Genomic DNA, 27,432 nt, shown 5'->3' on the forward strand with positions numbered 1-27,432 from the left:
TCCTTTGCCTTGGTGTAGGAACAGCAAGAATTTGGTCATGGGAATGTAAAAAGCCAGTATTACATCCTTATCTAGATTATGCTTGTGTATACTACAGCAAGTGCTATGCATACATTCTAAGAAATTGTAAAGTAGAAGTCTGCAGTACATTAAGGATAGAGCAGCCAGCTTTGCCTGTCTCACTTCTAGAATCATCCATAAATTATTTCTAGCATTCAAAATTTAAGACTTGATAGAGATACAGTAAAACTTCAATAGTCTGGCATCCAATTGTACGGCACTCCCGATAGTCTGACATCAAAACGGCAAGAGCCTAGTGGGTTTTTTTTAGTGTTTAAGTGAATAATTTCAAGACTGTATTAGTGTTGAAGTGTATAATTTTTGTGTTTTAAGTGAATAAAGTGCTGTATGAAGTGATTTAAGTTACTGTATTAATAGTTTAAGTGATAAATAGTTTAGGTGATTAGCCAGTGCGGCACACTACTGTACGTAGTATCCTCTTTCTGTATTCAAAGGCTTCGCAACAATAATGGTGAGGACTGTACTGTACATTTATTCTTTCATTCTACGACTAAATTTATGCATTACAGTATGTACAATAAAAAGGGTTAACACACTTTATACCCAGTATATACTGTGTGTGCGCGTGAGAGAGATATATAAAAAAAAGCCATCTTATAGTACCTCCTGAGAGTCCAGCATATCCAACAATCCAGCACCACTTAGGTCCCAAACGTTCCGGATTATCAGAAGTCTACTGTATTTCAAGTTAAGCATCACTGTACAGTAGCCTCTTCAAAATTTATCTTGACCAGAACTCGAAAAGCCCCACCTCCCCTTGGCAGATATTATTCTCAGAGATGTGACTCAACTCAAGCAAGGGAATCCGCAGGTGCTGCTTTTGAAATAGAGGAAGGTACACGTAGGGGTTTTGCTGGAAAGTCAAGGCCTTCCTAAGTACCCCAGAGGTGGCCTACAGAGAGGCTGGGTGGGGTATAAGCATTAGTCAATCAGTTTTCAGTACATTTATTAGGGGTGCCACAGTTCAGAGCGACTGCATCTGTTCTTCCCCTCATTTGGCCAGCAAGGGTGCCTACTCCCAGGTGTTAACACCTCTGCTGTTGCCACTCTTGCACAGAGGTCCACGTCTCTTCCCGCTAACTGAAATAGTCCCAGAGACTGTCTACAACTACAAGGTTTTTGCGGAAGAGAGTATGCTAATGACAGACTCATTAGCATGAGTCACAATGTCATTAGCATATTTTCTGCTGATGCTTTTTGCACAAAAACCTCTTGTGCAAAAAGCAGTCAGAATATGCTAATGACATTGCAACTCATGCTAATTAGGCTGTCATTAGCATACACTCGGCTGCAAAAACCATGTAGTGTAGACATAGCCAGACTGTCTAGTTCCCTGCTTTTATTGTATTTCCCCAACACAGACAGGTTGCCACGGACAACTGCTTGCTTTCTCTTCAGAAACTGATAGAGGGATCAATACTTAGTACCACACAGATCTAAGCAAGCGTACTTCATTCCTAAAGCAAAGAGCCCTAGAGAGAAACTATTTAAAAATAATAAAGTGCTAAAAAGCTTACCAGGAATCTTAACCCTAACATGGACTCTGTCAAACAGTTCAAGACACCCCTCCCTTCTGCACCCTGAATCTAGGAGAGTCCTGCTGTTTATCAGCTCACCACAACTTCCGCTCAGAACCAGCATGCAGCCTCAGTAAGCAAGTCCTTCCAAGCTTTCCTTAAGGACAAGAGCTCTACATGGCAGAGGTCCTGTCCATTAGCCAGATCAGGAAGGCGGCCCCAGGTCAGTTAGGGGCTCATGGTGTTCATCCAAGTGTCTTCTCTGTTACTCTTTTGAGAACCCCATTTCAATTATATTGGGATACATAGGAAAGTGGCTTTAAAGCCCTGATAACCAGAGGAACTACACATTATCCCTTCACTTCCAGAAGCAGCCTCTAGATCTTAAAAGCTCACATGCTTTCAGAAGGGTTTTTTAAGATCCTTACAATATCTTCCAGAGACTATGCTAATCTCGGCTTTCTGCTAAAGACGTCCAAGGTAATCTCACAATAATACACTGCTAGTCTTTTACAAGAGGGTTCAGAATTTTATTTGGAGCAGAGTTGAGTTTTTTTGGGGAATAACACTATAGCAATGCATAGTAAACTGCCATCCTTTACAATGCAAACTATGGGAACCACTGTGGGACAGAACTTTTATGCATGCTAGTAACAATTGCTCAGATCTCTACTTAGTTATTAGCCTTCTGCAACAGTCACTTTAAAGGTGTTTTAAGACTTCAGTCATTTTTACTACCAGACTGGAAAGACAAAAAAATAGCCAGAATTTGGAAGGCAAAGAACATGAGCCAGCTTCTCAACTGTATACTAATGTAGCTCAATTTATGCTGGCTGAGGATCTGGCCCTATGTTTACAATTTCTTGTATAGAGTAAGATTATACAACACAATTAAGACAACAACAGTAAAAGAGGAGACTTTTGCATCCTTAAAGAATGACACAGGAGTTTCTACCATATAGTCTGACATTAGGTTCTGCAGTTTTACCTTTTGTATTTCTCTAATCCATCGGTTAACTCCAGACTGTAGCTGATTGAGAAAAGTTGGGTCCTCAACTTTGTCACCAAAGTCAGTAACCTTTGGCTTTTCTCCATGCTCATAACATTGCTTGGCAACATTAGTAATAATAGGATGAATTGGCAAACTGATCTCTGGAATTTCGATATTCTGTTGCAGATGCAGCAGTCCCATTTCAAGTTCTGCAATTTTTTTCTCAACTGACGGAGCCATTTTATCTCCATCCCTGCAGGAAACATTTCCAGATGAAAAGCTAGACCAACAAGCATACATAAATTGTGTGCACTTGTGTTCATGTAAACTGAATTACTTTCTCAAGATGGAGCACCAATTTGTAACAATTCTCATAAGCAACAGCTTATCTTTAAGATAATTATAACAGGAAAATAATATGTTCCAAGTCCTATTTACTTACCCCCACATTCTTTCACCCATTTTTCACTACTGAAAATGTATTATATGCATTTCACAAAATTACCTGTCTGCTTTGCCAGACTCTCTGATATAGGACTTAAAAAAGGGAGCAACAGCATTGCTAATGAAAGAATGTAATGTTTCATAAGGAGAATCTTCACTAAGCGTTAGCACTCTCAGTTGGGAGGACACTGGTTTGTCAGCATCAATCACTGGTGTACGCTTAATGAATGCCAAACTGTGGAGCAAAGAAAAAAGTTAATTAACCATCAGACATTTAATTCCAGAATACAGTTAATTATAACAACTCTAGTAATAACACAAGATTAGAAAGTACATCACAAGATTAGCATGTAACTTCTGGTATTTATCAAGTACACTTTTGAAAGTAAGAGAGCAAAACTTGTGCTAATGCTTTAAAATTTCTAGCAGCTAAATGTATTAGGTTTTTATATTATATCATTTTGGGCAGACTGACAAAACTAAAAGTAATCAAGTCATAATCACTAATTGAAAGCACATCATTTTCTAGTGTAACATTTCTTAAATATTTTAATTTCATAGAGGCAATTCATGCTACAGCTAAACAATGAACAAGAGAAAAATATGCAAGGATCAGATAGTAAGACACAGGGGGAAGATTTGTGAATATTTTAATTAAAGAACCAAAAGTAGCATATAGTTCAATTATGCACTGGACCAACCATCAGTCACCAGCTAACACCAACTTCCTTCATAGTCTCAAGCAAATTACATATCTCCCTTTGGGTTTCCCCCAGTTATACAGTCAGGATAAGCTTACCTTCTTCAAAAGGCTATTGTGAAATGTTTCTAGAGGACTTTGAACATCAAAAGCACTAGATAAGTTCCATAATTGCTGTGTATGTTAGCCTAAGGATTACAGGTCCAGCTTTTCCTAGTCCTAAAACAGCCACATCAAATTTCACATCAAACTGTACTCACCTGTTTGACTTCAGCCCATAATGAATGTCAGTATTAATGCTATAGGATATGAATTCTTTTTCCTCTTCTCCTTCATCACCCACATCCTCTGCAAACAGAGTTTGATATATTTAAAAAAAACCTAACGTTTAAAAGCCTATTAACTCATCCTTCTCTGTCCCATCTACTTCACACCTACTTATGCAGGAGCTCATTTGTACCCATCTCTCACCTAGGTTTGAAACTTCATGCACATTACTTTGTGCCTTACAGCTCAAGACATATTTTTAGGGGTCTGAGATACTATCTGTAATAACAAAATAAGATGAAAACTGATGAAGCCTTGTTACTTAGCTTGAGAATTGTACAGTCTGATTTTTAATCAGTATTTCCAAAGCAACTAAATTAAAATCATACCCAGAATTCTCTCATTTGTTGTCAGAGTTGGACAGAACATATAAAAACATTTTCATTTGTACTAAACCATGACTTGGAACCCAGAAATGCATGACTCCTCAAGAAAGAGGTTTATGGCTTTAACACAAGAGATTAGTTACTTCAGGATCACTACTGCTCTCCTTTTTCTAAGATGCTTCCTGTATGTACTACTACTGTATTGAATGTAAATTATAAGCCAACTCCTTACATGTGGATTTGAAAAGATAGATATTCAGAGTTTCCCCACAATACAAAACCTGAGTCGTGGCTTGTTGCACTGTACTAAGTTTTGTTCTTTCAGTATGCTTAAAGACCTGTAAGGAGAGCATACCACAAGATCGATTTAATTCCTTATAACTTGCCTTGATATTTTTGAAGACTTCAAAATATACTGAAAAAAGAGGAGATTAAAACTAAGAAGCATAAAAAAAAGACTGTTTCCCTAATTTAGCTAACGAATCACAAGATGACGTAATTGTGTCCATGCTGGCACTTCTGCAGTGAAACCACTGCAATGCAGCACAAAGTTCTCTCTAAAGAAGACACACCCAAGTAAGAAAAATAAGAACATTACTCTCCTGTTCTCCCAATGCTTCCAAAACAAAGCACCTGAGTTTCATTTTGTATTACTATAGCACCAAAAGCTGATGAACTAGTAGTCCACTTCAAATCACAGTAGGGAAGTCAATGCTACACACACATTTCATAACTGCTCAAGAGGAAGAACCCTATCCACTGTACTTAAAGCATTAACCGCCTTCCTACTGTATTAATTGTGTAAGATCGTGGATAATGCAGAAGCATATTTCCAGAAGCAAATTCTATTACATTAGATAATAGGAAGGAAGCACAGCTATAGTGAGTTTGTCAGTACAGGCAGTCCCCGGGTTACATGGATCCGACTTACATCGGATCCCTACTTACAAACGGGGTGAGGCAACCCCGCACTAGCTGCTTCCCCCCAGCAGACCAGGGAGACGCGAAGCTAGCCCCCCCCCGCAGCAGACCAGGGAGACGCGGAGCAGCTTCTTAGCAGACACCTCAGCTTGTGAATAAAGGACTGAGGGAAGTGAGGTGTGGGAGAATAAAACTGAGCTCTGGAGAAATGTTTGGCTAGAGTTTCCCCTACAATATGTACCAGTTCCGACTTACATACAATTTCAACTTAAGAACAAACCTACAGTCCCTATCTTGTACGTAATCCGGGGACTGCCTGTACTATACTTGCAGCACAATTTTTCAGAATGTTTTAATCGTCTTTTAAAAATTCAACATATGAGTGGTCAGGCTGTAAGCTCTCAGTGGCTAAAGTGGACCAAAGTGTCCATATAAGTCATGTGAGTTTTAAAAATATTAACATCTTTTCTAGAATGTGGTATTTTAAAAGTTAAATGTTTAGATAGTGTATAACAGATTCCTTTTTAATAAACTTTATAAAAAAGATTGAGAATTTTAGCAAAAAATGCTCTCCATGTATAGAGATGCACCGTTGTCTGGTTCTATACAAAGAAAAGTGACTGAGGGTATGTCTATACTGCTGCTCCACGAGTTACGACCACCTCCACTTACAACCATCTGCACTTATGACCAAAGTGGTCGTAAATGCAGATCCGAGTTACGAACGGTGAGCCATGTTTACGAACAGCGCGGTCGCCATGTAACTCTATGGGATCCGAGTTACGAACACTTTGAGTTACGGACCAAGTGTTGGTTCGTAACTCGGGGAATGGTTGTACTACAGTTAAGAATCATTCAGGCTTTGTCTATACTGCAGAGTTTTTGTGCATGAAGCTTTTTGCGGAAGAGATCTTTTGCAAAAATTTAATGCGCAAAAGCGAGTCCACACCTCAAAAGCGACGTGCTTTTGCACAAGACAGCGTGCACACTGCATGGATACTCTTAAGCAAGAAAGCTCTGATGGCCATTAACAGAATGGCCATCAGAGCACCTATGCTTTTTCTGCGCAATAAACCCCTGTGGAGCGTCCACACATGCCTTTTTGTGCAAAAGCCGTAGAGCAAAAAGGAGTTATGCCTTGTAGAAGGAGGTATACCTACACCGCAAAAAGCCCTCTGTTCTGCCATTTTACTATTGATTTCCTTGTGCAAAAACCTTGTCATGTAGACACAGCCTCAGAGGTAGGGGGCTTGAGTAAAGGGGCTGTTAATTGAGGTACAGTGAGGTTTGGGCCAACTGAGCTCTGGGACCCTCCAACCTCGCAGGATCAGAGACACAGGAATCTGGTTTGAGCTCAAATATGTATGCTGCAGTTAGACACTTAGCCAAAGTCAGTTGGCAGAAGCCTGGTACCTAAAGTACAGTATAGTCACACCTCAAAGGAACAACAGTCTTTTGTCAACTATCCCTGATCTAGACTCTCCACATATCTCAGATGGGCTATTCCATCTAAAATAAATTTTCACTTTTGGTGCTTACAACACTAGTGCTATCACAAAACATTTATGCACATAAACATCCACATCCACAGCATGACCTGGTGCAAGTCTGAAGTTAATCAGCTGAATCAAGCTGTGTTAAAACAGATAAACAGCTTGCTATTTGAGTACTCTGCCCTTTCTTAAAGAGATTATTCTCCTAGTGGAGCAACACTAACCCCGAAGACTCGTTTGAAATATTTGTTAGGGATCAGAGGGGTTCAGGGCAAACAAGTTGGCCAAAAGCCACCTAGTGGTTATTCTATGGATTGGAGCAAGGGATCTCAAGTTCCTAGTGGAGGATGGCAAAAAAGAGGTTCCTCAGTCTGCTGTTTTTCTTAACAGGTGTTATGGCTACATGGGAACATGGCAGTCAAAGTGTAACACATTAGTTAATACAAGCCAGATCAGAACATTTACTGCAAGAAATTCAAATATTTTCTTAGGACTGGACTGGATAGTGTGACGATGTAAAGGGTAGGAAAGGGAGGTGTGAATACAGTGTGGGTTGAAGACTCAAAATCAAATAGCAACTGGTTTATGTAATATCACACCAAGATAGGAAACATGAACACATTTAAGACCTACGTTCAGCAGTGCATTTGAGTCAATTATTCCTGTACAGTTTCACAAGTTTCCTTTACCACACATATACTCAATCTCTTGTGAAAGAGGTACCAGTGGGTTTTACAGAATATACACCACTCTTAAGTTAGACACTTGCCAATTGTCACAAGCTAATTAAAAGTTACAGTATAAAATTAATGTCTACAAGTTAAAATCATTAGTCTGAAATAAACTAATCTAGCAACTGAATAGGTCAGCATAACATCTGACCACATTTCGGGTAATATGTACACACTTAGGGCTATGACTAAGGATGCTAAGTAGCGAGCAAGTGACTAACTGTGTACTCCATAATATTTGTATCAAGTACACAATTACTTGATAAGGGGCCACTGAGGCTCTGCAGTTTAAATGTGGCAGGAGCCGGGTGTGCAAGCAGCCTGGCTCCTACTACATTTAAAAGGCAGATCCGCAACACCACAGTGCCTCTGCCTCTCCTACCACCATGAAGACAGTACTGGGGGAGTGGTTTTTAAGCCAGCTCTTGCTCACGCCTTGCTGCCTCTGATATAGAGGAAGCAAGGGGGAGGGGTAGAATGTGAGTAGTTGACTCAACTGCCCGATAAGACTCGGCTTATTGGGTAGTTGACTATTTGACTACAGGCAGTCCCCAAGTTACGTGGATCCGACTTATGTCGGATCCGCAATTACGAACGGGGTTTTTTTCACCCCGGAGGACGGGAGTAGCGGGACGCCCAGATGCGCCGCGGTCCCGCCGCCCGCGTCCTCCGGGGCGAGAAAAGCTGCTTCGCATCTCCCTGGTCTGCTGGGGGGAGAGCCCCCCCAGCAGACCAGGGAGATGCTGAGCAAAGCCACGGAGCATGCGGGCAGCGGGACAGCCCAGACGCACCGCTGCTGTCTTTGCTCCCCGTCTCCCTGGTCTGCTGTCTTGGAGGACGCCAGCAGCGGGACAGCCGCAGCACATCTGGGCTGTCCCGCTGCCCGCGTGCTCCGCGGCTTTGCTCCCCGTCTCGCTGGTCTGCTGATCCCCAGCAGACCAGGAAGACGCGGAGCAAAGCGGCGGAGGACCCGGGCGGCGGGACCGTGGTGCGTCTCGGTCCACCGCCCGCGTCTCCCTGGTCTACTGGGGGGGGGGGGGGCGCAGTTAGTGCACCCCCGCGCCTCCCCCCCCCTCCCAGCAGACCAGGCTTTTCTCCGGACGCCAGTGGTAGAGCAGCTGGGGCGCTGCTGGTTGGTCCCGCAGCGCCGCTCTGGGCGCTACTGGACCAACCCGGCAGCACCCCAGCTGCTCTGCCCCAGGCGTCCCCAAGTCAGCCGCTGCTGAAACTGACCAGCGCTGACTACAGGAAGCCAGAGGCAGAGTTGCTCTGCCCCGGGTTTCCTGGAATCAGCCGCTGATCAGTTTCAGCAGCAGCTGACTTGGGGACCCCTGGGGTTCTTAAGTTGAATCTGTATGTAAGTCTGAACTGGCATCCAGATTCAGCCTGTTGAAACTGATCAGCGGCTGATTCCAGGAAGCCTGGGGCAGAGCAACTCTGCCTCGGGCTTCCTGTAGTCAGCCGCTGGTCAGTTTCAGCAGCGGCTGAATCTGGATGCCAGTTCCGACTTACATACAGATTCAACTTAAGAACAAACCTACAGTCCCTATCTTGTACGTAACCCAGGGACTGCCTGTACTCTTTTACACCCCTAGCTATAACTCCATCAAGGTAATTGTTAAGAATTACATCCAGGCTACTCTTGGAGGACCTGAAAATCCCTCCCCTCCCACATGAATACTGATTCAGATGTACAGGTGTTCACGCCCTTACTCAGGCAGCCCATCACACATTTTTAAAGTACTATGCTGTTTGGATTTGGAGATCTTCTTTATGGTTCTTAAAAAGATCTGACCAGTTGATACTGTCTATATTTAGCAATTCAGCTGAACTAATTTTTGGAACAGTGGAAAATGGGAGAGAAAGTTTTCCTACTACAAAAAAGCCTGGAGTGCAATAATTACAGGCAGTCCCAGAGTTACGCGGATCTGACTTATGTCGGATCCGCACTTACGAACGGGGCTTTTCTCGCCCCGGAACTCGCGGGCGGCAGGACCACCCAGACGCGCAGTAGTCCCGCCACCGTGTCCTCCGGGGCGAGAAAAGCTGCTCCGGGTGTCCCTGGTCTGCTGGGGGCAGCAGGTGCAGCATCTGAGACCAGGCACGAGCCAGCACGGTGCTGGGGGGCAGAGGGGCTTTTAAGCTGGCTCCTATTTTCTCCCCCGCTTGCTGCCTCTCTTCGATAGAGGCAGCAAGGGAAGGGGGAAGAAGTGACTAGTTCAGTCACTAGTTGACTATCCGATAAGCATATGCTTAGAGTAGTCAACTAATCGCTCACATCCCTACTCCAGAATCAGGAGATATGTCCCACCTGTTTACAGTACTATTTTTAGTTGAGCAGCCCAAGACAAATGACTTAGCTTCTGAGAATGTGCTACCGACTTTAAAAAAACAACAGAAGTATACCATCTGTCTCAAATGGGGCAACTGGACTTAGAGCACACTTAGCTGTTTTGCATTTAATGAGTTTGATTTCCCATTCTTGTTCCACACCTCCGGCAAATTATGACAAAAAAAGCTTTGACTGGGTCCTAGACAAGTCAGATCTAGGGATGGAAGTGACTAGTTGACTATCCAATAAGCAAATGCTTATCAAATAGTCGACTTGACTAGTCGCTACCCACCCTCCCTTGCTGCTTCAGTTGTTTCCCACTCTGGGTGCTCCTGGTTTTGAAATGTACAAGAGCTGGACTCTTGTACATTTCAAAAGCAGAAGTGCTGCAGGGTGCACAGGGTAAGCAGGGATTCAAGCAGTCCCCGCTTGCTCTGTGCTCTCTGCGGTATCTCAGAGAGGAAGCAAGGGGTGGGGGGAGCGGGAAGAACAGGAGGGAACCGGCTCAAAAGATGGTTCTCCCCCAAAACCGCCTCTATCAGAGGCAGCAGGGGGTGGATAGGGGACTCTGCTGTGAAGTAACCCCTGTCCGCAGAGGTCCTAGCAGGGATTGGACTCCCACCACAAACAGGGGCTGTAACAGCCAAGCAATCCCTGTTCACAGCAGACAGGGCTGTCCTGCTGATCGCTATGCCTCTGTATTTTAGATGTAATAAGAGTCCAGAAGCTCTAACTACATTTAAAATGCAGAGTCCCAGTGCAGGTGGCTCCAGAGCCAGCACAAGGCAGGACTGCTCAGTCCTGGCTCAAGTTGGCTCCTCTCAAGCTACCCCTGAGACATTATACAAGGAGTAGGTAGGGGAGGACAATGTAAATACCTAAACACAGAAAAGTACACAAGCCAGGTTTTGAAACATTTATTCCATTAGATATCACTATTAATATAGCTCACTTGCTAAGAATTCCTTGCCTCTAGAGCAGCAGTTCCCAATTTCTGTCATTTTTTAATCTTCCTGTAGCACAGACACGTTAATAGCCCCTCTATATAGATTTTGGCATATAAAATCTATATAGATTTTGGTATGGGTTAGCATGCAGGACACTAAGGCTATGTTAAATTCCCTCCCTGTGAAAATGGAGAGAAGTGTTGCTAGTGGGTGACAGCAGCCCTCCTTTCTATTCCCGTGGTTCTTAAAGTGTAGTCTGCAGACTATCTTGCATATGGGCCATGGGCTCAGCCCCCTCCTGCAGCAGGGAGCCTGCACTGGCACTTAAACCCCCTCCAGCCCATGAGGTTGGAGCACCGGTGCCAGCTTCCAACTGCGAGAGAAGCCTCAAGCTTCGTGGCACATCCAACTTGTGGGGAAAGGAAGCAGTTCTATGAGTGCCGCTCCTCCTCCTCCCTGCTGAGGGAACAGCAGTGAAGGAAACTGCTTGCCTGGAGGCTTTACCCGCTGTTTCCACTGCCCAGGATTCTGGCCAATGAGAACAGCATGGGGCAGTGTCTGGGAGAGGCAGGGGGAGAGAGCCAGGTAAGTTTCCCCCATCCATCTTATGCCTAGATCCCAACCATTACCCCACTGCTGCACCCCCCTCCCCACTTTCCCCCTGATTCTGCACCCTCCCTTCCATCCAGACCTCGCACACCCACCCACTCCATTGCCCATTTTGTCATCATGGGAGGTTGGCAAGTGGTTAATAGAAAGACCAGTACTAAGTGGGATGAGCCATGGGCCAAACAATTTTAAGGACCACTGCTGTATTCCAACACAGGAGAGTGCAGTGGATGCTACTCCCATGCCAATGGGAGACTCAGGGAATTTTTGATGGGTGTCTCGCCCCTCTTCCTATTGCAGTAGGATGTTCCAGGGTACACCTCACGAGGCTTGTGGGGTCAGCACCCATCTTGAGGGGGAGGGAGATGTAACAGAGCCTGCCCTCTCTCCACATGCACCTGAGGGGATTCGATGGGGGTGTCAAAGACCTGCCCCTCAACACAGGTCCATGTGTGAGGGATGAGTGTAAGGGATGGGGAGATGAGCATGTCACAACTCCACCTTTCACTGCAGGTGCATTGGGGGTAACGACAGGGAAGGGGGGGGATGGGTCACAGCCCCGCTTCTCACTGTGGGTGCATTGGGGGTAACGATGGAGGGGGGTGTCAGCCCCGCTTCTCACTGCAGGTGCATTGGCAGTAACGATGGGGGGGTGTCAACCCCGCTTCTCACTGCAGGTGCATTGGGGATAACGATGGAGTAGGGGAGAGGAATGGGTCACAGCCCTGCTTCTTACTGCGGGTGCATTGGGGGTAACGATGGGGGGGATGGGTCACAGCCCCGCTCCTCACTGCAGGTGCTCTGGGGGGTAACGATGGGGGGGGGGGAGGATAGGTCACAGCCCCGCCCCTCACTGCGGGTGTATTGGGGGTAACGGTGGGGGGGATGGGTCACAACCCCGCTCCTCACTGCGGGTGCATTGGAGGGTAACCATGGGGGGGGGGAAGGATGGGTCACAGCCCCGCCCCCTCACTGCGGGTGTATTGGGGGGGTAACGACAGGGTGGGGGGTAACGACAGGGTGGGGGGATGGGTCAATAGCCCCGCCCCTCACTGCGGATGCATGGGAGGGAGGGGGGGGGGAGAAGAGCAGAGCCCAGGCCTTGGCCCGCCCAGCCCTGCCACAGGAAGCGGGGGAAACAGCCATCGCGGCGCACAAAGCGGCAGCCGCCGCCATCTTGTCCGCTGTCGCCTGCACCGGAGGCTCCGCCCAGTCGGCCCCGCCCGGCTCGCCCCGCCGCAGCGCGGGTCCCGGCTCTCACCCTTGAGCGTGGAGCGCTCCACCAGCACGGTGTGCACCTGCGGGTCGGACAGGAACTTGCGCATGTGCTCCACGGCCCCCTTCTCCTCCAGGGCTGCCTCCAGCGCGGCCGGGGCGTCGCCGCCGTCCTCCAGCAGCAGCGGCACCAGCTTGCGCAGGTGCTTCTGCAGCACCGAGACATCCGCCACATTCTGCACCGCCGAGCCCGGCACCTCCAGGCCGCCTTCCTCGCCGCCCCCGCCGGGGCCGCCGCCGCCCGCGTCCGACATGCCGAGACAGGCAAACACAGCCCAGAGTCCGCTCCTGCTGCTGCTGCTGCTGCCGAGCCACCGCCTCAGCACTGAGCCGGCCGCACCCACCGCTCCGCCCTGTAACTACCTTCCTCCCCCGCCCCCGCCGCGGGGCGGACAGGGAAGTGTAGTCCTCACTGCCTGGGTGTGCTCGACAGAGCTGAAGAGAAGGACTACAACTCCCAGCATGCACCAACTCGGGGGGGGGCCTCTGCTACCAGAGCAACCGGGGAGTTGCCATTCACTGAGGTCACAAATCTCACGAGAAAGGTGACCAACAAAGCCCACAAATCTCGCGTTTCTGTGGGGCAGGCAGTTTCGAGACGGCGTAGGCCAAATGCATGCTGGGCAATGTAGTTCCTCCCGCCTAGCTTGCTCGTCGCAACGCAACGTCCAAAGGGAAAGACTCTAAGCCCAAGTGCACCCTGGGAATTGAAGTCCACTGGGGCAAGGCTGCTCTAGTGGCAAACGAGAGGCGTGAGGACAAGCTCCCGGATGTCCCACTTAGTGGAGTGGCTACGGCAAGGGGGCAAGGTTATTGCTCAGGAGGCCGGGGCGGTGTTCCAAAGGCCGGGTCCTGCATCCCATCCCAGTGTTGCGATCGCTACTCGCAGCGTTGCGCTAACCCCGGGCACAGCGCCTCCCAGCTGCAGCCAGGGGCCGCGCCCCATGGAAGTGCCTGGCCAGCAGCTCAGCTGTTTGCAGGAGTGCGAGTTGTGGCCTTTTCTGAACCTTTGCCCCCTTGTATGGGGCAGATTTCTTGCAGCAGCCCCGGCGCCTGCTCCCCGAAGTCAAGTAGCATCTTTCTGAGACACACGCAAGTGAGATGACGTCGCTTCTCATTCCTTACGTAACAATGGATGAAGACTAGAATGTGCAGCCGAGCTGATACATTTTCACGGGAGTTCTGTAAGGCTGGGTAGCCCTTTCAGTTCTTGCTGGTTTGGATGGGAACGCTGGAGTTTATATTTTAGTTTTATTTGAGAGTACTAACCAAGAAGTTAACATGCAGTTGAGTGAAAAATTCATAGTAGGGAAAAATCTTATGGTGCTATCACATTCATTTGGGTGAACTTTGTGACCACATGAGCTGACATTTACTTCAGCAGTGTTCATGGTGTCATGTGGGTAAAATAAATCTGTTTTGGTCCTATTGCAGCATATAGCATGACAGGCTAAATCCACTTTCAAGGGCGCTGTTGTAACTGGTGTAGCAGAACAGAAAGGCTCTTTATATAATTGTTCCAAAGAAGAAAAAATCAGTTAAAATTATCATATGTAAAAAAAGCCAAATTATGTGACAGTAAAAATGAAATTTACAAAATGAGCATATAAAAATGTGACCTGCTGAATACTGTAGATTAGTAAAGAGCTAGAGCAAATTAAAACACAGGATTATGGGCTCACTGGGGCCCCACTCCAACAAACTGCATCATCATAGCAGCTTGCCTACAGTAATCTAGCAGGTGGCAAGATCCATGCCTAAGTCCCACACTGCAGGTTAGAGCTCCCACATGTAGCTTTATAGTCATAATATAATATGGAGATATACCTATCTCATAAAATTGGAGGGGACCTCAAGTCCAGGCCCCTGCCCTCACAGCAGGGCCAAGTACCTTTGCCCCCTTGTATGGGGCAGATTTACCCTAGATCCCTAAATGGCTCCCTTGAGGATTGAACTCACAATCCTGGATTTAGCAGGCCAATGCACAAACCACCAAGCTGTCCCTTCCCTCATACAGCTTGCCCTAATTGTATTTTTAGCCAGAGGGTTGAAACAAACAACACTAGGCTTAGAACAATTTAACAGGTCCAGCACATTAAGGGTTAATTCTCTTTTAGTCAATAATTCATAGATTCTAAGGCCAGAGAGGACCACTCTGATTATCTAGTCTGAGCTGTAATTCCTGTTTGAACTACACTACATATTACATTAAAACAATATCCCTGCTTTAATTTAAACTTAAAAACCCCCAAACACGTGAACTGAGAGTTTCTCGGTGTGTGGTGTATCCCCCACCAGGTAGTGTGAAAGACTGGCAGAAAGTTGCAAACAGATCTCTGAATTAGGCCATGTGTGTGCTACCACTTATGTCAGCAAAACTTACCCTGGTTGCGGGTGTGAAAAAATGCACTGATCAACATGTGTTTTGACTTCATAAGCATGTATGTACAGCGCTGTTGGCTGGAGAATTTCTCCCACTGACACAGCTACCACTATTCATGGGGGTGGTTTAATTTAGGAATAAGAGATCTTCCGGAAAAGGGCTTATTTTCCACAAGATCCCGTCTAGACTGGCGCTTTTCTCCGGCAAAACCCAGAGCCGGAAAAAAGCGGCAGCCATGTTCATGCAAATGCCGTGGGGGATATTTAAATCCCCCGCAGAATTTGCAATTCCGACTGGTCTCATTAGCATCCCTTTTCTGGAAAGGGGTGCCAATGTAGACAGAGCCTGGATGTAAAGTGTCAGATATAATTGAGGACTCCCAAATAGACTCTACACCACCAGAAATAAAACCTGTTTCCATCTTCTGTGACTTTCAGTTAGATGTGACTATCCTTTGCTTAGTGTTCAAGTTATGGTAAACCTTAAGCCAGGTCATATTAAGTTCAGGTCTTTTAATCATATAATATGGAAACAACATTTCATTCTCCCAGCTCCAAGTCTTAAGTGAATTTCAACCCAAAAGAGCCAAAATTGATCACCTTGACACAGCAAGTGTGTCTACTAATCTCTGTAACAAAGTAAGTTGTCTATATAAATAAGGTCTGCTTGTGAAGCCTTTTCCTACAGTTGATTAACAGATGGCAGTAGATGTTCAACTACATTTTGATCAGATCTACTTCTGATGTGATGTATGTGTGTGTGGTTGTGGTTTGTTGTGTGGGTGCACGGGTTTTTTTTGCTCAACAGAATATCCTGGTTGGGGGGCCCCCGCCAAAGTGGTTCGAATTGGGCCCTGCTCCCCAGCCCCTGCTTTGAGTCCCCCCACACCGCCCAACTCTCTTCCCTAAGCCATGCACCTTCTGCTCTCCTCGGCTCCAGACTCATTCCAGCCTTCATTTACCTTCATATTTGAAAAATACAATTGTTGAAATAAAACATGGACTTTTTAAAATTACTTCAGTTAAAGACCTGAGCAATGCTGGGTACATCTGCTAATCCTAAATATGTATTTTCAAAATGTACCTGTTCAACAGGAGAGTGGAGGATGGTATTTATGTGAATGCTGAGAAATGTAGGGAATAGGAAAGGTAACTTAGTTGGGTCTGAGCAGGGAAGAGGTGGAGTTTTGGGACGGGAAATGTAACATGGAAGTAGGGATATAAAGTGCTGTTTAATTAGTTAACCGGGATCCTGCAGTGGGCCCAGCTGGGTTGCCGGTTAACAGGTTCCATCATAAGAACAGCCATACTGGGTCAGACCAAAGGTCCATCTAGCCCAATATCCTGTCTGACAGTGGCCAATGCCAGATGCTCCATAGGGAGCTAACGAACAGGTCATCATCAAGTCATCCTTTTCCTTCATCCCTTTCCAGCCCCAACAAACAGAAGCTAGGGACACCATTCTGGCTAATAAGCAGGGCTTGCCGAGCGGCAGCGACATTGTTTGTTAAGCCCTGCTAATAAGTATTGATGGACCTAACCTCCACAACTTTATCTAGTTCTTTCTTGAACCCTGTTAAAGTCCTGGTCTTCACAACATGGTCTGACAAGGAGTTCTACAGGCTGATTGTGCTGTGTGGAGAAAAGCTTCCTTGTTTGTTTTAAACCTGCTATCCATTAATTTCATCTGATGACCCCTAGTTCTTATATTATGGGAACAAGTAAATAATTTTTCTTATTTACTTTCTCCAACCATTCATGATTTTATAGCCCTCTTTCATAACCCACATTAGTCTCCTCTTTTCTAAGGTAAAAAGTCCCAGTCTTTTTAATCTCTCTTCATATGGCACCTGTTCCAAATCCCTATTCATTGTTGTTGCCCTTTTCTGAACCTTTTCCAGTGCCCATCTACCTACATGGAAAACAGAGGAACTGATTGTTTTGCATTGCTATGGGGTAATGAAGTAGCTTTAAACTCAGTTTAAAGGGACCATATACCTTACCTGCTTTGTACTTGTGAATCTGACTATGGAACTTAAATAAAAAGTTAGTGTAGGTTGATCCTGCATATATCTTTCAGTATCAAAGATATCACCTGCTAATACAGGTTGAACCGCTCTTATCTGGCAGGACCATAGATGTTGCTAGACTAGAGAGTTCTGGCTGCAGAAGTTGAGAGTGACTGGGAGTGGAGATAGTCTGGCTGGTGGCAGGGTCAGTGACCAGGGGGAAGAGAGCCCTGGGAGAGACTGCTTGTAGAAGTTCCTGGGCAATCATTAATGGATTTAAAAGTAGCCATTCTTTTACCAAGGAGTTTCAAAAACCAACTAGGGAGAGAGGGAGCGCTCAGAATTGGCCTTCTTATCCAAATGTGACATTATCGCTCATGGCTTGAACAAAGCCCTGAATTGGATGGGTCATTATAAAACCTGCTTTTCTTACATTCAACACCCAATTCACTTCAAAAGCTGGGTATAGAACACTTCAGCCCACTCAATTAGCCTAATTAGCACCAGCACTACAACTAATAGGTTATAAATTGTGAAGGTCTCCCCTTTTCTCTGCACTCTGCTCATGTGAGGAAGTGGGTTTTGGACAAAAAAGCATATTAGTCCCATCCAGCGAGGCTTATAAAAACTGGGGAGATGGGCATACCCTCCTGAGGAAGATGACCCTCCCCAGAAGAAGAAGAGAGGAAAAAAAAACAATCGCCTTACTACTAAAACTAATCTAAAACACTAACCTGAACTAAACTAGCAACAAGGAAGAAATTCACCTTAAGGCACCTTGAGGCTGATGCAGTAAAAGTTCTATATCTGGCTGAAAAGGAAAGGCCTGTATAGCCTTGGTGCGTGGTATGAGGATGTATGGGGATGTATGCGCAGGCTGAATGGTTACTATTAACAAAGATCGGCAACTGAAGGTATGAGAGGCACATATGCACTTTAAATGAAGCACCCATAGGACAGGACTCAAAGAATGTCTGTTTTCAAAGAGAAAAAGTGGAATCCCTAACAAGGATGAGCATGCAAGGAAAGTATTTGGGGGTAGCATAAAAGAGGTAGGTGGAAAGAAAAAAGTTGTACATTTTCCCATCCCTTCTTTTTAAAATGAGAAACTGGGACACTTTACAGTAAAGGACAAGGAAGGAGAGCACAGTATTTGAGTCATCACACCTGTTCTCTCAGATTTCAATTTTGACTTCCAAGTAGTGCTGACCTTACCATTTCCCCTTGTGTCCTTTCATCTCACTCCCACCCCACCAACTGTTTGGACTCTGTCCTGAATTTACCCCTGCCAATCCAACTTCTTTAGAACTCATCACATACCCTTATGTTCACAAGCTAAGTACCCCTCTTCTTACCTAACCTTTTCATCAAGTCAGAACTACCACTCTGCCTCTGTCCTCATCTCTTCCAACTTCAGAAAGCCTATCCATCCCCAGGCAAAGAACCATTACCCTTCCTGTCACCTACTAAGGATGTAAAATACTGTTTAATCAGTTAAATGGTGATGAGTGGGGTTGCTCCGTGGTAGACTGGATCGCCCTCCTCCCAAGGCATGGGCTGCAGACCCACCGCTGGCAGGGTCTGCGTCATCTGGGCTGGAGAGTCTCCCCACCTGTGGTGTGACAGGCTGCTCCGGCCAGGCCTGGCCCACTCGCCATGCAGTGGGTCCTACTGGCTGGAACAGTCCCCCTTGCCCGTATTGGGCAAGAGTGTGGGGACTGCTTAAGCCCAGCTGGGCCACTGGTTAACGGGTAATCAGTACGCATCACCTAATGAGGGTGATGCTTACAGCTATTAATTTGACAACCTACCACCTCCAGGCTCAGAAGCAAACACAGGTATAAGGAAAAGATCAGAGACAAATAGCAGCGTAGACGGTGAAGAACTGCTCAGGCAAGTGGATTACAGACATACCTGGAAGATGTGGCTATGTACTGAGTACATACACTACAAAGGTCTCTGTCTACGCTGTGATTTCCTGTCTATACTATTATTTTTAGCAACATAGAGTCCCACTCTTTCCCTGATGCTGGAGCATTTCCTAGGTGCAGAGGAAGGCTCAGGAAGCTCCCCAGTGAACCTCTCTGCCCCACAAGGAAAGGTTCCAATAATGGGAATGTGCTAACGCTTTTGCCTACAGCCTCCCCTATCCCGAGCTTTTCACTGACCTGTGGAGCTCCATACTGCTGGAAGTGCAGGCATAGCCTGTGTGTTGCAGAGACTGTGGCAAGTTGAGCAGTATCAGGACTGCCTGGAGGCAGCAGATGGTACTGCACTGTCCAGTATATTAGTCTCACTCATGTACAAACTACAGCATATATGATAGCTGTTGTATTAAAGTTGAGCTATATAAGTTTCTAATGTCTAGCCTGCCGGGGTTAAACAGATTTTTTTGTAACCATAGGGCTAAATTGCAACTCTAGAGCCAATCCCCACCAGATTCAGAAGTCAAAAGTAACCAAGAGTCCAGTAGAACAGAATGATATTTTTGAACTTGCTATACACTTGAAAATTGAAGGTATTATCCAAGTGATCTTCAATAATTCATAATTTGTTAAATATATACAACTGAAATCTAAATAAGATATTCATCCTATTCTTACAAAAAATGCAGACTTGTGTAAATAAACAAATGAACAACTCCCTCCCCAAATATTTGGCTGAAATAATTTATTGGCAATGTTTGGTCTTATTTGCACCTTGGTCTAGGGGTACTATGCATGTAATGCTTTTGGAAAGAATACAGATTTCCAATGGCAAGTTCTGATTATTTTGCCATTTTTTGTTTACATAACTATAAACATTTGATTGGAGGATGCCTGGAGAATGTGATCTGATGCTGTTCTCTCCATTTCTGTCTTGCTGGGAAGCCTTACATTTTGCTGCTGCTGCTTTGCTGGAAATCCTTCCAAAAGATACATATTTCAAGGGTTTTTTTTTTTTTTTAAACGTGGAAGATAACATGTTTTCTTTGGTATTTGTAGGATGGTTTGAAGTATTCTTCAAAATATTTTGTGTTAATGCAGTACTTGATAGCTGTACTACAAGTTAAGGTTATTTATGATAGAGAATAATCATAACATGATACTGATTTATTTCTAAGACTTATCAAAAGTTTACTTGTAACTTTCACAAAGGCACCAACACTGTATTGCAATATTATTCTTTGAAACATTCTATTTTCTTAAAGTTTTGGCTGACTTAAACCAGTGGTAATCTGCACACTCACCAGAAGATTCTGTGCTTAATTTAGTTTCATGATAAGAAAGTAAAATTCACATGTTCTTTATTTAGTCCATATAATACACCATTTTTAGGATTTTAAAATTAGATAAGAGCATAATAAATGGCAGGTGTATGAAGTTGTTCTTCATAAACAATGTCAGAACAAAAAATCTGAATTACAATATGTTAAAAACATGTAGGTACATTTGAACTTAACATGTCACTAAAACAAAGGTACAGATATTGTCTAAAGAAAAATAATTGTGCCACTTACCTATTTTTGCTGTTTTTAGGAACTTTTTATTCTGTACATAGAACCATTCTGTACAAAATATGAAGTCTACATTTTTATTACTTATTACCATAAAACAAAGTACAATGTATATACAATATTAAAATAAAGCCATACTAAAGCCACACTAAAAGACACTTGTAATATTACTTTTGACATTCCTGATGTACAGATGTAATTTTGGAGAACACGGAAAGGTGTCAAACACAGAACTTTATGAAGAACAACAGCCACCAAAATTCTACTTTATTTTTTCTTTTTATTTTGGATGTAGAAGTTTTAGAGTAGTTTAGTACATGACTATACAAAATATATAAATTGTAACAAACAAGCCAAGCAATCAGTGCTGATAATTTTTGGAATACTGTCTAGGCAAATATTCTATGGCCCAAAACCTCAAATGTGAATTTCTGACAAACTTTTATTAAAAAAAATGTATTTCCCGCTTTTTTGGTGAGTGTTTATCTTCAATAAAGAACAGAAATAAAATCTGGACAGTAAAAGATGTTCTTATACGTTGAGCATTACACAATCAAACATTGATATACAAGTTTTTTTCCTAGGGTAAAATAAGAGTACTCCTTTCCAGAAATCTCTTCCACAAACATACTCAACACCCAAAATCAAATTATTTGATAATCTACCAGCTAAAGATGGAAGTTCAAACAATGGTATATCAAAATACATAGACATTGCTTTATACAATTAAAAAAGCACCCTTTTTCCCCTCAAAAGGGGAAGGCATCTTTAAACTGTTTTAATATAGTTTATCATAATGGTAAAGCATATTCTTTCAAGTTTAACAGGAAGTGTTCTCTCACACAGTGGATTTTTCCACTTGAAACTCCAGGTGGTCTTTCAATTTATTTATTTTTGTTTTGTTTTACCAATAATTTCGATCCATCAAAATTAACTTTTTTTCCCAATACACAATGTAATAAATATTAGAAATCATATTTTCAATGCTACCAACAGACAGCAGGAATGATAGCTGCACAATGTTACTGTGAATGTCTGCTTTGCACAATATTTTTATGGATGCAGGAGACCTCTTCTTTAAAAAATAAAACAAACTATTTTAAAGAAGCCACGTTTTTATCATTTTATGCAAGACATTAAACATTGTAATATTATGTTACTGCCAGAGACAAAAGAAACTAGTTACCCATTTAGAATAGCAGAACACATCTCAAACAGCTCTTAAGCAGGATAAGAAAGTCAAAATACTGGCCACCCTGAGAGAAATCAAATATTGAAGACAAAGCACTATATGTTTAAAGATTTTCCTCCCGTGCTTTTCCATCTACAACAAAAAGCTCATTACATGCAAGTAATCTTGTGGACTATATAGCAGCATTTGAAGATCATCAGCAACTCAGATTTTCATTTTACTTCTGAGGTGTATTTGTAATATATGTGCTCTTTACAACACAAAAAAATATATTCACATAAAACTAAGTCACTGTTGATTTATCAGCTCTTAAACTCATATCTTTTACCTGTTTTACTTTATAATACAAGCTATTGGTGTTGTGTTTCACTGAAAGGCAACAATGTTTGTCGGAAAAGACTAATGCAACTTAAAAGGTATCATGATATCTGCCACAGAATATTGAACTCTCAGAGCCCAAGAAAAAAATGCTGAGTATTAAAAGCTCAGATAAGAGAGAAACAGTGTTTTGCTAAACTGAAAACAAGGAATGAAATTTGAAATATAAATGTTTTTATATTCAGTTTATTCCCAGTCAAGGTAGATAAATTTTCATTTTAGGAAACAATTCTTCTACCAGTTGACTTCTGGAATACTGGTGCTGTATTACATATGAAAGACTGGAAAATATGGCTTTAAATACATGTAAAGTACTAGGACATGGTAAATATATGTCTTTATCCTAAGGAAAAAAACAATTTACAGAACTCTTAGAAAGCAATTGTGATTGAGGATTGTCATGAAGTTACCATTTTGTAAGTTGTATTTTATAACAGGAAAATAAAGAACTGTGTATTTTCAAAACTGCTGGTATATTACAAGACAACATGGAAATAATTTCAAAGTTGAGAAGTCTTAGAAAAACCATGTAATACTTAAATCTGAAGCATTTTGCTTTTGAAAACAGTGTTACCATAGTATCAACTAGTAGTCATTGAATTGACTTCAATTTTGGTGAAAATAACTTACAGAATGTTATTTTCCCAAGTACTTCTATAAAAGGATGCATGTTACCAACTAGCTGGTACTATGACATCACTACCACCAGAAAAATGTGGCCATCTAATACTAGTCAACCCATGGTTCTGCATATGGAATCAAGTAATTTACCATTGTTTGAACTACTAATCTTGAGCTGCATACTGTATTAAGTTATTGCCTACAGAACTGGGTTGAAGAAAGTTTAGACTTTTTGTGTAACTGATTGGTATGGCACAAAAAAGTAAGTTCTCTACTGAGGAACTGAGTCCAGAAAAAAGTTTTCCTCCAAAATAATATTACACTGTAATAGTCTAATGCCCATCGTGTGATATTAGCTCATCAGCTCTGCAATGGGATTCCAAGGCTTTCATGGTGTATATATCCTGAGGCAGTTCTGACTTGCGTCGCATAAGAGGACGATCCTTTTTCTGATCTCTTGGTGCCTGAAATAAAAATGCAAAACAGTTGGCCAAAAGAAGTAATTTGCAAAATACAAACTATTATTCAAGAATCTTTGTGTTCCTACGTACATTTACTTTAGGAAGAAGATTAAAATTTGCATTATTGTTTGCCATATTTCCTCCCTATGTCAACTACCCACACATTGTTTTCAGACTTGAGACTACTTTGTTAAGCAAAAAAGAGAAGATCAAATATAGCTTTGTAACAAGTCCATATAAAATATTTAAAGCTTTATTAGTAAAATCTGATTATCTTATCAAATTATTTCCTTTGCTTCTGTATGATACAGTTGCTGATCTACCTTCTCCATATCATTTATTTTGTATATCCTTAAGTCTTCTCCCCACAGAACACTGTCTCAATCTGTCTTCATGAGAGTTTTTCCATGCTTCTAATAATTTTCATTGCACATCTCTGAACCTTTGCTAATTCTGATGTGTCCTTTTAAAGACAAGTTCTGCAAGTTCAACACTATCAATTTGGGCTTGAATAAAGATATTATTTTGTTAACACACTATAAAGGCAATTTCCCCCGCTTCTGATATTCACATTTACACATCAAAAGCTATGAATGGGACACATCCAGCCTGACTCAATTAGCATAATTAACACTGGTGTTACAATTGACAGGTAACTACTTTTGCTGTTATACATACTCTGGATTCTGTAACTTGGGGACTGCCTGTACTTAGTTTTTTCAATAGTTTTTTACTAAGTATTTAGTCAAAGACTTTTTGAAAGCCAGAATAAGTTATGTCGACTGAGTCTTGTTCATCGACTACTGCACTGGCTTGTTCAAAGAATTCTAGTAGATCAGCAGATCATACTTTTCATTTGCAGAACCCAACTCTACAGCCCAACATCCACTTCTTCCTCTCCTGCTATCATCCTGTGGAGCCTAATCCTGTAATTAGGCTGAATTCCTCTACAATAAATTTATTTTCTTTTCATTCAGTTCTACCACCATTCTTGTTACAAATCTACTTCTCAAAATTTACTGGAACCCATGCAATCCAAGCCATGTTTTTACCATATTTTACTCACTCCTCAAATGTTTCCATATTTCCTACCTCTACTTCTCTCTCCTTACATAATTTCACCAATTTTTTCCAAGTGAAAAAAATTCACACACAAATAGACACACAATAGACACACAATTTTCTCATCTGCTCTCCATCACAAACCTTTCCATTTGACTCATTAAACCCACATCTCCTGATTTTCTTTGCATTCATTCATTCCTTTCATTATTCTTCTCTCTTTCCTCCACAAACCCATTCTCCTACTACTTTTCTTGATCACTGTGAATATGGCTCTCATTCTATCCATCACTCAAGACCATAAGTGAGGCTTCACCTTTGACACTAATCTCTCTAAATTTTCACATTGAAGCTACATCTAAATCTTACAGTCTTTCTGCAGAACAACTCTAAGACATGGCCCATCCTATTCATCCACACAACTAAAACTGTAGTCCAGGATCTCATTATCTCATATCTCAATTAAGGCAACATCTTTTTTTCTGATCTTGACAAATACAGCCTTTCCCTACCTGTATCCATTTGGAATGCTGCTGCAAAGATAATTTTCCTGGTCCATGACTCTGACTACCTCATCTCTCTCATTGCATCTCTACATTAGCTCCCATTTCTCTATGAGCTCAAACATAAGCAATTTGTTTTCACTTTCAAGGCATTTAATGACTTATCTCCACTCTAACTACCATTTTGCATTCACTATTGATATTGCAAGGCCTACTTCCAGTTGGTCCATGATTCTTCACTGCTCACTTACACATTTTTAGACAAGCACAATCATGCTTTCTCTTGTGCTGCCCCTCATGCTTGTGAAGAACTCCTTGAAAACATCTGCAAAGCCATATTATTGTTTTCCTTCAAAATCTGTGATTACAACTCTCCTGTGCCATGCCCACGAAAAGCCTGACAACAGTTAAGTTGCTGGTGTGCTGATACCACTGCTTGACATACTGAGCAATAGTTTATCTCCTTGTAGCTTTCCATCCACTTCCATCTTCTGTCTCTTGCTTTATACTTAGACTGTGTTTTTCCCCCTTGTGCGTGTACAGCATAACCCTACTAAAATATTTGTATTCTTAAGATTTGGAATTTGTATCTGTACAGATATTACAATGCAGTTCCCTCAAAACCAAATATATCCCCAGATTTGGATATAATGCAACTTCCCCCACCTCTTTAACCTGATTTATATTTTTTATATAGTTTAAAATCAGGTATGACAGTTTCCTGTTAATTTTCTGTCATTCCACATATAAATGGTTATTTGAAGTGTTAAGGCTTTTTTCTACTGCCAGGCATTCTATTTCATGTATTTTATTTTAAGCTTCTTGCATTTATTATATATACACATGCTTATAGAAAATTATTGATCATATGCCTATTTTTATTAGAATCCCTAGTCTAAGTCCTTGTTGATTTGAACAGAATTTACTTCTGTGATCTCAACCTGTCCTTGCTGTAGGTTGATTGTTCTCTCTGCCCTAACCTTTGCTAGATACATTTGTATTACGGATATTCCTAACAGATGTCCGTGGCAGCGATCAGCTTTTCCTAAGCTCCTAGTATAAACAAGTCTCCAAAACTTTATTCATTGTGTGCACCAGAGGTTCGGTTCTACTTTAGTAAAGTTAGTTTAATTAAATCTCTCTGTGCCTTTTTAAAATAGGTACTCAATGTACCCTTAATTCCTGAAACTCTCCTCTTTAAATTATTGGTGGGGAACCTAAGGCCAAGGGGCCGGATGCAGCCCCCAACTTGCCTATATCCAATCCATGGGACTCAGGGCTTCCCCCCCCCCAGCATTGGGGAGTCTGCACTGATGCTTCAGGCTCCCCACTGCCCCACCATGGAGCTGGAACACACAAAATCTACTAGACTGGCCTGCATAGGATCTGGTGTGCAAGGGGAATGTAGGGAGTGTCTTTCTCCTTCTTACTTAGTGGCCATGTCAGGGAGGGCTTTTTATTTTTGGTTCTCACTTGTGTGTAGCTCATGACTGATTTTTCTGTGGGTCAGCAGCCCAAAAAAGGTTCCCCACCTCTACTTTAAATCCTTGTTTTATCCATTTATTGAGACATTGAAATTCCCTTGTCCAGCTAGCTTCACATATGGAAATGGAAGCATTTCAGAGAAAGCTATCACGGAAGCTCTGGACCTGAAGCTTTCTTCTTAGCAATCTAAATTTAGACTTCCAAGACCTCCTTGGATTACTGGTACTAATATGTACCATAACAACAGATTGCTCCCCAGCACTCCCTAGAAGCCTGTCTAGATGTCCTAAGACTTTTGTCACTTTCATATCCTATAAGACAGACACTGAACAGATTTCTCAATTTATAGAAATCAAATACTTTATTATCACAGCCTGTCTTCAACTTCCAAAATTTGAAGAATGACGCTCTTCCTCTAGGTCAGCCAGAAAATAATTCCCAACTAGATTGCTTTCCATCATGAGATCTTCTCTGAGTCTCAGTCCAGAGGCTTAACAACAAGACCATCTCACTCTGTTCTAAACACCAACGAGAAGGCAACTGTTTTAAAATCACTACTGCTTTTTCAGCCTCCTCTAACAGTTCCAAAGTCACAAACATTTTTCACAGGGCACCGACCTACTGAAACATTAAAGATGGTAATTTGTGAGCGAAAATACAAGACAACATTTGATATGTCCACCAATTATTTCTGCTTCACAACTTCTCCTCCCTGATTCTGTCACTCAGACTCACTCCCCAGCCTTCATCATCTTCTCTCCATGACTCACTTATCCTATTGATCTGACTGCTTCCCTGGTTCTCAAAAAAAGCTGTTGGCAGCCCATCAACTTAACTGCCTTTATGCCACCCTCCAACTTTCTCTTACATGTTAAAGGTTTATAGCAGGAGTGGGCAATAATTTTTGATGGGGGAGCACTCTAAGATTTTGGAAAGTGGTTGAGGGCCGCACTCTTCCATGATATTAATGGAGGAGATGCGAGGTCTGGGACGGGGGTTAGGTGCAGAAGGGAGCTTGGGGGTAAGGGAAGAAGACTGGGATCTGGGAGAGAGTTGGGATGAAGCAGGCTGTTGTGACCTAGGGCAGGGGACTGGAGTGCAGGGTTTTGGGATGTGACCTAGGGTAGGAGGGGATTGTGATTTGGGGCA

General features: G+C 43.0%; 2 protein-coding genes across 6 annotated transcripts in view; both read right to left on the reverse strand.

The window, feature by feature from the left end:
• The window catches only part of DYNC1H1 (dynein cytoplasmic 1 heavy chain 1), a 75,229-nt gene extending 62,116 nt beyond the window's left edge, over nucleotides 1-13,113 (reverse strand). Inside the window, exons 1-4 of one of the 2 annotated variants that reach the window (XM_075926557.2) lie at nucleotides 12,681-13,113; nucleotides 3,994-4,081; nucleotides 3,095-3,268; nucleotides 2,587-2,842 (exon numbers count right to left, since the gene is read on the reverse strand). In XM_075926557.2, the coding sequence (XP_075782672.1) occupies nucleotides 2,587-2,842; nucleotides 3,095-3,268; nucleotides 3,994-4,081; nucleotides 12,681-12,948 (786 nt within the window). In that variant the 5' untranslated portion in view covers nucleotides 12,949-13,113. The remainder of the gene's footprint in view (nucleotides 1-2,586; nucleotides 2,843-3,094; nucleotides 3,269-3,993; nucleotides 4,082-12,680) is intronic. The other variant, XM_025183071.3, reaches the window with a different exon arrangement.
• Nucleotides 13,114-20,354: 7,241 nt separating this feature from the next.
• Nucleotides 20,355-27,432, reverse strand: part of PPP2R5C (protein phosphatase 2 regulatory subunit B'gamma) — a 178,403-nt gene continuing 171,325 nt past the window's right edge. For all 4 annotated transcript variants that reach the window (XM_075926558.2, XM_014571983.4, XM_006119994.5 and 1 more), the window contains one exon: nucleotides 20,355-23,236. In XM_075926558.2, coding sequence (XP_075782673.1) covers nucleotides 23,105-23,236 — 132 coding nt within the window. In that variant the 3' untranslated portion in view covers nucleotides 20,355-23,104. The remainder of the gene's footprint in view (nucleotides 23,237-27,432) is intronic.

Source organism: Pelodiscus sinensis, chromosome 5 (assembly GCF_052426305.1).
Source record: "Pelodiscus sinensis isolate ZL-2025 chromosome 5, ASM5242630v1, whole genome shotgun sequence".
NCBI lineage: Eukaryota > Metazoa > Chordata > Testudines > Trionychidae > Pelodiscus > Pelodiscus sinensis.